This window comes from Hevea brasiliensis, chromosome 16, assembly GCF_030052815.1.
Source record: "Hevea brasiliensis isolate MT/VB/25A 57/8 chromosome 16, ASM3005281v1, whole genome shotgun sequence".
Classification (NCBI taxonomy): Eukaryota; Viridiplantae; Streptophyta; class Magnoliopsida; order Malpighiales; family Euphorbiaceae; genus Hevea; species Hevea brasiliensis.
Window position 1 is genome coordinate 50,674,117 of NC_079508.1, and position 10,762 is coordinate 50,684,878.

A 10,762-nucleotide genomic window follows, 5' to 3' on the forward strand; every position below is an offset into this window, starting at 1 on the left:
AAAAATTAATGTGTCAAATTTATGCATCGAGTACCCTATTCTAATTCTGATTCCTAGTCTTCCATCATCACAGAAACTCCACAAAAGCATAGAATTAACAAGATTCTAAATCATTTAGATCTCAACAGGAGTAGACATCTACAGAAGAAGAATGATACAAACCTTCCACATGATGAGCAAAATGCATTTATGATTCAAAAAGTTCATGGGACTCTGTAGGGGCTGACCAATACTGTAAGAGGGTTTCAAGAGTTAGTCTTCGTGTTGCACTCAACATTGAAATAAAAAATCGACACCCATCAATTTTGTATTCTTCGAGAGGATTCCTGTGCCCAAAACTTCTAACATTTACCTGCCATATATTCTGTGTGAGTTCACGCCAATTGGAAAACTAAGAGAACCAAATCAACAAAGTCTTACTAAATACCGCTGAACTGAGCCGGTTCATATTTATGAGATGATCCCTCCAGAAACAGTCTAGAGTCTTCAGAAGAACTGCCCTCTGTATTCGAAAGGGTGAAAAAAAGATCAAGAAAACAAAAAACTAGCAATTCTTCCAAGAGAGCAAACAGCACTGCTGAAGATCCTAAAAAACTAAGTAAATAATCCTGAGTATCCACTTTATTCCCGTGATTCCAAACTTGCTAACCGAATTAAACACCTGTTCAGCATTGTTTTATGGCATAATTTGACATCTCTCTCTACAGGGCTATCAACCAATGATCCTCTAAAAGTCAGATAATGCAGGCATGCAATATATACATAAGTAATCCCTGCGCCCTATATGTAACTCTGCTGGGTCTATAGTGACTAGTTAATAATAAAAACTTTCTTGGTGCCCATTTTTAATTGGATATAAGGTACAAACAGCCACTCTGGTCAATATTTCTACTCCATTTCCCTGCAGATTTTTTTCCCCAAAAATGAAAGAAGAAACTATTTTCATATTGTTTTTATGACAATTATTATCACAGACAATATTTTAAAAACTTCTTGAAATTTCAGAAATTTCTTTTTCCAATTTTCATTAACAGGCTTGTTTTTAAGCTGTGGCATTAAATGTCCCCAGAAACAGTTAACCATATGGATTTTCTAATGAAAGAAGAGCTCAAGTGAGAAGCTCACCTCAATTTCCTTGACGTATGCATCATCATAACCGGATTCCTGCACAACATTCCAATACGAAGCAATGAGGAGATCTCCAAGGTACTTGCGAAGAAGATTAGTAGTTGTCTGGTATCCACCATTCCTACATTATACAAGTAAAATCATAAAACTCAAACTACTGATATGGAACATAAAGCAATAGAATGCTGAAGTTACATAGATCATTAGGATTGCACCCACTTAGTCAATTCATCAGAGCATATAACAAGCCAACGCTTTAGTGAATGACATTTCCTACGGATTCCTCGAAAAACATTGGGAGGCTTTGGCAAGTTCGGAAGGTAAAAATTATTAATATCTACAGAGCTTGATTCATGCAGTTGTAGAAGAGACTTCAGCAAGGCCTCCTCAGTGACTCCTGCAAATGAGCCTGAAAAGGTTTCCATTTAGTCATCTTGAAAATATGAGGCCATCATTCAATATCAACAATAGGTAAAAAAAAATCAGTACAATAACTAACAAAATAAGAGGAAATACATCACAGAACCAAGCAAGAATCTCAAATGAACTAACCATCCAACAGCTTTCCCCCAATAATGATGAACTCCCTCAAGAGTTTGTCCAAGCTCCAGCTCCTTGGATGCTATCAGTGAGAATTAAAGCAATAAGTAATAGAAAATTATGATTGTAAGTGCACAATGTTGTCCAGGGCATTTTCTACCTTAAGGGGATCAGCATTGCCAAAGACGATTTCATCTACTACTGCTTGCATGTACCTAAGAGGCAGCTTTCTTTAAATGCTAAATGCTAATAAAAAATTCCAAAACTAGAAAACAGCATTTTACACAAAATGAGGAAAATACACAAGAATATATAAACTTTATGCTGAATTTAACATCATATGATAACAGAAAACAGAAAGTGAATAACTGAAACAAAGACGTTTATTGATGTTTTCATACCATTTATCTATATTATTTAATTCAGGTAACATTACTCAATGTGGCATCAGACTTCCCCATTCCAAATTTAACATTACAAATGCTAGAACCCTTGACAATAAAATAACACAAAATGCATTGTTCTCATTATTTCTTCATTTCTGTAAAATTTTCCGTTGTTCACGGTCTTTCTACGCAAAATAATTAACTTTCTTACCTCAGTATAATGTACTATTTGAAGAGGGGATATGACGGGAAATTACTCTCACATCCATTTCCTCTCATATTTCACCATGGAATACCGAGTCTACATGATTGCACTGGTATGCCAACAGTGTGAGCCACAGTAATCAAAGGCTAAATGTGCACTCGCCTAAGGAGCAAGGCGCAAAAAAAGTGCACACCCAAATAAAGTGTAACTCAAATTTACAAAACATTCAATTATTTCAATACTGCTAGAAGTTTAATACAATCAAATATATATATATATATATATATATATATATATATATATATATATATATAATAGATACAAATGCATGTTTTATATCTATAAAATAAACTAAGAAGCTTTAACACATAATAAAAAGATAATAACCAAAGATAGGCACTGAAGTGTACTCACTGTGATATGTGTTGGGAACAACTTTCATTGTCACCTGTTAAAATCAATTGCCTAAGGTCATACACATGTTTCCTTTGTACCTGATACAAGGCAATCAAATATTTTGATCAACTTCAACAATAGGAGCTGTGTTGTGTTTTATTTCAATATGCAATATTTTCACTTTAAATTACATGATTTTTCTTAGTTTGCAATTGCCACATTCAGATTAAATCAAATATTTGTGCTTCACAGGATAAGAAATTCAAAATGGTTCTCATTTTTGCATTGATACAAATAGTTAAAAAGAATGTGTTGCATCCAATATCATATAAAACAGTTTGCCAGGAAGAAAGCGGGAAAATAATGTACTAAACTTAAAAAAAAAGGGAAGTTCAAATATGAGCTATTAGGAAGGCAAACAATTAAAAACAAGTGCAATCAATATCAATCAATCAAGTGATTGTGTCAGCAACAGACGCAGAAAATCGAAGGAAAACATTAGTTATCTCACATGCATACCTCTAATACTTCATCAAACTCAACCAGGCTTTTTCTTATGCCAAAGAAGTACTTCTCCGCATTTATTTGCAGTGCTAAAAGCTAAAAGTTATGACAGTTCAAGTTAATGATAAACTGTTCAAGTAGTAATGAGATACAAAGACAAAACAAATAATTGAAAAATAAAAATCGATGGATGGCTATGCACATGAGCCAGAAACCAGTGAATCACCTGTTTTACAATCGCATCACCTTCAATTGGTATATCCTCATCATTAGTAATCCTTGAGATAAGTTTCACTGCCCACTCAGTATCAAAATTAAACTTTTGAAACATTTCATCCTGTAAACTGTTTCATATTACAGGCATCATCTATAAAGCCTTTTAACATCCAAAAATATACTATGACAAAGATAGATGTTACTAAACTTGAACGTGAACAACTGAATATCCCATGTAATCTTGTTTGGAAAACATTCTAACATATTTTCCTTGAACGAGAGTAAATAATTAACCAAAGAGGATAAGAGAATTGATTATTACATGTGCCATGGCTTCTTTTGACAAAGCCTTTCAGCCAAACAACCAATGATTGTGAGACAATCTTTCACTTGGTGATATCTTTATCTAAACCGATACCAGTAGACACAGCTTTGAAAACCATAATCTACTTGTCTTCCCAATACATGAGCACCAAACAAAAGGCTTGTGATTTTACATGTCTACTTCTTCTAATTCACAATTCTTAGATTCTGGTTTTTGGCTTTGTTACGTTATTCATCAAAATGGTTTGAATTATACTTTCACTTCAATAAGGTATGGGATGGAAAAAAAAAAAATGCAAGATGGGTCTTTAAATACACAGGAATTGCAGTAAATTAGTTAAATCCAATTGAAAGAACCATGATGGGAGAGAACACCATGAGAGATCTGGGCCAATAAAGTAAGGCAAAAACACTAAAAAATGAAGATTCAGAAGTAGAGGTCGGATACAGGATTATATGCTCCAGAATCCCTTTCATTTTGCAAAGATTTTCATTCTAAACTTATAATGTGATTTCATATTAATTTGGAGATCGCTTGGTTATCATGTCAAGGAAACAGTTCATGCAATAAAACCCGAATCAGTTGGATGGCTCCCTGTGCTACACTTAATTACCAAAGTACTTATAGTTCATGTTACAAAGGTATCATTCCAGTATTAGATTAGTCAATTAAAAATAATTTGCCAGTAACAGTGCAAGACATTAGAAAATAATAAGAATAAAAGATCATATAACAGTACAGAATATACTACCTCACCATAAATCGTGTAGATCCAGGATCCCCCTGCCTTCCTGCTCTTCCACGGAGCTATTTTTTAGGGAAAAAGAGAGTTCCTTATACTTACAACCATGCTTTGAAATGGTAGGAATAAAATAGAAAACAAATATGTATATTATCCATAACAAAGAAGTTGTTTCTAGATTACTGAGATCAATTTTATTGACAAAATAATATTAGTAAGACCACCAAATGCAACCAAAATAGATAAACGTTTTAGTTTTTGCTAACAAAGATGAAATTGTTGATTCATGACCAAGGGGCAGCATATTTTAAAAAATATATACAGCATTAAGACATATAGCAAAGACAACATTGCTATCATGGAACTACATTTCATGCATTATTGGCCTCATTTCGAGCAATATTCTCCCAGAAGCCAGAAAGGTACCTCCAATATGCTAATAGGATTATGCCTTAAATTTGTATAGCAGTGCTTGATTTTACTGAAACTGTCATACTTGAAGACTCACCTGGTTATCTATTCTCCGAGACTCGTGTAAAGATGTCCCAATGACGTGGAGCCCCCCAAGCCTTTTGACTTCAGACCCTTCATGCAAACAATGCACTTCACAATCCTTCAAAACTGATAGATAGGTGAGTGCAATAGTTGGGCCAAGAGGGTACATTTCAGACTCCTCATTAGCAAGTTTCTCCAGCTCATTAACATCCATTGACTGGCTCATTTCCACAGATTCTGAAATCATTGATTTTGCATCCTGAAAAGTCCAGCTTTTACCCTCACTTTTACCAACATATTTAGCTGGGAAGTTCACATTCAAAAGATAAAGCCACAAGACTCAGCATACATCTCAAAAGAACATGTACTATCTAAAACAAAGAGGTTTAAAAGCTTTCAAGCGGAGTCACAAACCCATTAGTGCAGTCTTTGCTAGCAGAGCTAATGATGTTGACCCAACCTTTATCTTTGACATTACCTACATAAAAAGAGATTGATTAAATTTTGAAAATATTGATTCACTGCCCTATAGTAATCACAACCAATCACCTTTTGAAAGTTTTTTTGGCCATCAACTTCAACATCAGGAGCTTCTCGCGTTAAAAAAGAAAGCAAGCTGTCATCTACAATTTCTTTGGCAAGCATCTATCAGTTCAGATATGATAAAAGAAGTTACTTCCTCCCCCATATCAAAGGAATACCCAATCAAAAACACACAATGTTAAGACACATAATGACACAGTAAGGAACAAAGTTTATCATCCTGTAAGAAAGGGGCCAGGAAATATTTTAACTAAAGAGCATTGAGCAAAAACTGAGGATCTATCAAGCACACATACTTTTGGGTTTCCTCCCAGAATTATATCAGTTCCTCTGCCAGCCATATTCGTAGAAATAGTAATGGCATATTTTCGCCCTGCTTGGGCAATAATTTCAGCTTCCCTTGCAGCATACTGACAGAAAAAAAAAAAAAAAACTGCTAAATACCAAAAACAATTTATGTGAATAGCTAACTAGAAAAATGCACACCAACTGTAACATTGTTGGTAAATTTTGTCAACCTTGGGTCGTGCATTCAGGACATTGTGAGGGATTTCCCACTGCTTAAGCAGATCTGACAGATATTCAGAATTCTCAACACTGCAACAAGATGAGAAGGATGTCATATATCTGCTTGTTTAACACTAACAAGAAGATGAAATTTAGTAACATATAGTCGTTCTGCATTAGCAAAGTATATGAAAGTGAAAATATATCAAAATTCATAAAGAATCTATTTTCTAACAATAAGGATATGTAAAATGAAAATCCGGCAAACTGATAACATAAAATGACAGAATATTCCCCAAGCTTGCAAGATTTAAAAAAAAAAAAATCCATTATTTGCAAAAGAAATTTTCCTTTTTTCTACAAGGAAACTATGGATTGGGAATGGGACATGGAATGCCATGCTTTTGTTCCCTCCATCTTGCCTTCTGCTGCTTCAATTATGCTTCAAAGTATTGAAGTCCACAATGTGATGTGACCTTTTGGCTCATTTTAGCACCATTATCCCATGGTTAAGGAGTATGGACCTACCTTCCATACATTCACTTAAAGTGCAGAAAACAAAATTCCACTTTCAAAAAAATGCTTATTTTAAGTTAGTATTTACAGATTAGTATATTCTGTCTATTCATCTCTGTGTGTAATGCAAGCATTACTGTAAAACGTTCAAATTGATTTTGTATACCTGGGATCAAAACCAATGCACGCTAATAATTAATCAAATCTTAAAACAATAATAATTAAAGAACCATCAAACTGAAAGTTCAAACTTATAGTTGAGACCATGGTTTTAAAAAATGGCTATTATTTACAGGTATTTTAGCCTACTGTTACCATTACACCCTTGAAATAACAGCATTTTTGAATTTGATGCGTCACAGCCATTATATAACAATAACGGCCATTACCAACTATTAACGGCCGTTATTCTCGTAAGGCAGCATCTGGATGCTTTTTTTGGGCAGTCTTCAGGTAAGGCAGCAGCTGGAGGTTTTTTTTTGGGCAGAGACAGTGCTGACTTTATTCATTCTGTTTTCTAAACTTTCTCTAGCCACTCAATTTTCTCAGGTGAATCTTCCTTTCTTTAGGCATTCTTGAGTTCTAGAGCTTAGAACATAAAGTAGACAAGGTTTATTTGAAGTGAAGCAAAGCAAATCAACACTTAATTATGTATTTTAGTTTTAATTAAATCTTTAAATATCTATTCATTTCACGAACTTGAGCTCTTGAGCTTAGATCATCAAATGGATTTAATGTATTTATTTGACATATTTATGCTTATTATTTAATTGTGTATCTTAGTTTTAATTATATTTTTAAATATCTATTCATTGCATAAACTTTGTAAATTTTCAGAAAAATTTTGCATAGCAACATGCTGTTAGCATTACTGTTACATCACGGCAATTACAAGCCTATTTCCGTTATCTGCGACCGCAATTTTAAAACCATGGTTGAGAGCCATGTACACACACATATGGGCGAAACTACATAGCGCATGGGTTTTGAAAATTAAAATTTTATCCCTAATTTTAATGTTTTTTTTTTTAGAAAAAATGCCATTTGCCCCCCTACCTATAAATTTTAGTGTATTTTTTGAAAAATTACTATTTCCCCTTCAATATTTTTATATTTGTGTAAATTTTATTCATATTTTTATATTATTTAATTTTGACCTCTTAATATTTTATATTTTTATTTTAGTCCCTATATTTTTAACAAAATTTCATTTAATTTCCTTTTAATATTTTTTTTTTGGCCCCTCCAAATTTGAGTTTCTAGCTCCGCACCTGCACACACATATAGATATATAAGGAACCTAAGAGCTTAAAATTAAGGCTCAAAACCCAGTGATAGTACACACACACACACACACACATAGATATATATAAGGAACCTAAGAGCTTAAAATTAAGGCTAAAAACCCAGTGATAGGTTTTCTATCTCTAACATTAATAACATAGCAGCATAATAAAAATAGTCTCACACTATTCTTGGACCAAAATTTCAAATAATAGTATAGCATGACTATAAACAATTGCCAATAATGACATAGCAGAATGATAGGGACAGCAACAGGAAATGGGGGAACTAAGGATCTTGGATTCAAAGCCTATAACCCAAAAAAATAGAAAAGGAATTGCCAGAGATTTACCTGGTGGTTCCAACTAAAACAGGACGGCCCTGTCTAAACATGTATTCAATTTCTTGTCGGACATACTCCCATTTCCCCCGAGCAGTCTATAGATTCATAAAAATGAAATAAAAAATGAACAATTTATGTATCAGAAAAAAGGAACTTGTAAATGCCCTACCGCAAAAGCTTGTATGGGTAAATCTTTACGGATATTTGGTAAATTTGTGGGCACTTCAATAACTGGCATTTGGAACATTTTCAGAAACTCCTTTTCCTATAGTCATATATTAATAAAAAAATAATGTAGCCAACCATAATGTATGAGAAATAGTAAATGCAAAGAAAAACCCAAATGATCATCCTTACTTCAGTTTTTGCAGTCCCTGTCATTCCAGACAACTTTGGATAGAGCTTAAACAACGATTGGTATGTGATTTGCGCCACAACAACCGAATCAGCCTAGTGGACAAAAATCAACAATTTTAAATTGGATAAACAGAACTAATGTTTAGTGTCATTATCGCAAAATAAACTTCTGGAAACATTATTCAATCATCAAGTTATACCTGAATCTGCAGACCTTCTTTAGCCTCTACAGCCTGATGAATTCCCTCAGACCATCTCCTTTTCTCTTCAACTCTTCCTGTCAACTGCAAATAATATATATACTTTATCAACTTGCACTCACATGAACATTTGAAGCGACTAGTCCTGCCACATAGAAATAACAAAAAAATAGAAGATATAGCTTGACACTGAAATACCTCATTTATTATGAGAGCCTTTCCATTTCTAACTATGTATTGAACATCTCGCCGATAGAACTCTTTAGCTTTCAAAGCATTCACAACAAATCTGCAAAATTTCGATGAACAGTAAATTGATAGTGGAAAATAAATAGCATTGACCTGGGATGTCATTTCCAAGGTAAAAGCATGAATTAAATTAATGCCTGGATGACATACACATTCACTGAACTTTTGATTAATGAAGTAAACAAGAAAGCAGCTTGGAATAGCTCAAACAAGTCTCTCTGAAAAGCTGCAGTATGGGTTTGTAAAATTGAGAAAACACCTCAAACGGGGACAGATACTTTTGGAGAGAAATAAATATAGATAACAGAGTGCCTAGTACAAAAAATAGTTCACCTTGCCCAGGGATCATTCTCATCCCACAGATCATTTGTGTCAAGGGCCATTTCAGCAAGTGATATTCCTTCCTCAGTCAACTCCACTGAATTATCTTTCAACTCTACATTGTAATGCTGTTACAAGATTAATGTGTAAAGCATTAATATAACTAAAACTGACAGTTAACTTAAAAAATAACCGTGACATAACTATGTACAAGCTACATCAGCAAGGAAGCAGACTAGACTCACAAGGCCTCGAACAAGTAGTTCAGCTACTTTTGCAGCCACTGGATATCTTGCAGCATCTTTATTAGCCTAAGCAAGAAAGAGAATTGGCAATATCATATTAGCAAGTAATTTATACCATAGTAGAGATTTTCCCTCATTGATATTAACTTAAGCTATTGCTTCACTGGTGATTTAAGACTTATTAGGTATACTTACATTTAAAATTTGCAATTCTTAAAGATCGAAGTTTACATTACCTCACCACTTATCAACAATGGATTTCTCCCTTCGTCAATGAGAACTGAATCAACTTCATCAACTATTGCAAAATGAAATGGCTTTGGCCTATTTATTCATATCTAATATTAGTAACCAAAAAAAAAAAAAAACAAGACACAAAACGAGGGATGAGCTTTTAATGACATGTTGAAATATACCATCTCATCACAAGTTGTTCACTGTTTCCAGCAAGATTATCTCGTAAATAATCAAAACCAAGTTCCTGAGGCATTCAGAATCAAAATACCATCAGAAAGGACTAAAGAAGAGAAAATTTAGATGAATCATTAGTCAATATTCAGCTCAACCAAGAAAATATCAAGAAAAAATTCAAGCAACCACCATTAATAAAAGAAAATAAATGCAATATGGGTAATATGTATCAAGGTATAGCCATAAATTATATGTACTTACTGAATTATTGGTGTATGTTATATCACATCGGTAATTGGATCTCCTCTCTTTAGGTGTCATGCCCTTCTGCACATCCAAGCAGCAAGTGCGTAAAGTTATAATAAATAGAAGTCTATAAATTTTGGAACCAGTTTTAGGATACAAGTTTGTGCATACCCATGAATTTATACCTGAATAAGACCAACTGAAAGACCTAAACAGCGATGAACACGGCCCATCCACTCAGCATCACGCTGAGCTAGGTAATCATTCACAGTTACCACTGCCAAAGAAAGCATCACCTTCAAATCTAACTAAAATGAAGCAAATTGCATAGCACTACCATAAATATTTGGCAACAGTTATTTAAGAGGTCTAGACATTCCACAGGAAAGACATTTAAATATTATGGCTTGGCTCCCAAGAGTTATTCTTCAAAACTAAATTAACAAGGTTGTCATCCTTGCAATCAATATCATCCTAATAAAAGCATAACCACCAGCAAATTCCAAATTTCCTGGTACAAAGTGCTTCTCTTTAGGAGGAACCAAATCAATCTATCCTTTTTTTCAGGAAACTTAAGTCTGATTGATGGAATAATTAATAAGA

At 33.8% G+C, this 10,762-nt stretch overlaps 1 protein-coding gene across 2 annotated transcripts in view; it reads right to left on the reverse strand.

Moving 5' to 3' along the window:
• The window catches only part of LOC131169229 (protein translocase subunit SECA2, chloroplastic-like), a 70,349-nt gene continuing 59,587 nt past the window's right edge, over positions 1 to 10,762 (reverse strand). Inside the window, exons 6-31 of one of the 2 annotated variants that reach the window (XM_058138726.1) lie at positions 10,345 to 10,436; positions 10,175 to 10,240; positions 9,919 to 9,983; positions 9,739 to 9,826; positions 9,503 to 9,568; positions 9,270 to 9,385; positions 8,886 to 8,976; positions 8,688 to 8,771; positions 8,488 to 8,580; positions 8,300 to 8,395; positions 8,140 to 8,225; positions 5,999 to 6,077; positions 5,777 to 5,890; positions 5,487 to 5,582; positions 5,352 to 5,415; positions 4,951 to 5,240; positions 4,452 to 4,507; positions 3,386 to 3,503; positions 3,175 to 3,255; positions 2,674 to 2,753; positions 1,829 to 1,883; positions 1,681 to 1,750; positions 1,348 to 1,537; positions 1,126 to 1,249; positions 428 to 502; positions 1 to 352 (exon numbers count right to left, since the gene is read on the reverse strand). In XM_058138726.1, the coding sequence (XP_057994709.1) occupies positions 188 to 352; positions 428 to 502; positions 1,126 to 1,249; positions 1,348 to 1,537; positions 1,681 to 1,750; positions 1,829 to 1,883; positions 2,674 to 2,753; positions 3,175 to 3,255; positions 3,386 to 3,503; positions 4,452 to 4,507; positions 4,951 to 5,240; positions 5,352 to 5,415; positions 5,487 to 5,582; positions 5,777 to 5,890; positions 5,999 to 6,077; positions 8,140 to 8,225; positions 8,300 to 8,395; positions 8,488 to 8,580; positions 8,688 to 8,771; positions 8,886 to 8,976; positions 9,270 to 9,385; positions 9,503 to 9,568; positions 9,739 to 9,826; positions 9,919 to 9,983; positions 10,175 to 10,240; positions 10,345 to 10,436 (2,600 nt within the window). In that variant the 3' untranslated portion in view covers positions 1 to 187. The remainder of the gene's footprint in view (positions 353 to 427; positions 503 to 1,125; positions 1,250 to 1,347; positions 1,538 to 1,680; positions 1,751 to 1,828; positions 1,884 to 2,673; positions 2,754 to 3,174; positions 3,256 to 3,385; positions 3,504 to 4,451; positions 4,508 to 4,950; positions 5,241 to 5,351; positions 5,416 to 5,486; positions 5,583 to 5,776; positions 5,891 to 5,998; positions 6,078 to 8,139; positions 8,226 to 8,299; positions 8,396 to 8,487; positions 8,581 to 8,687; positions 8,772 to 8,885; positions 8,977 to 9,269; positions 9,386 to 9,502; positions 9,569 to 9,738; positions 9,827 to 9,918; positions 9,984 to 10,174; positions 10,241 to 10,344; positions 10,437 to 10,762) is intronic. The other variant, XM_058138727.1, reaches the window with a different exon arrangement.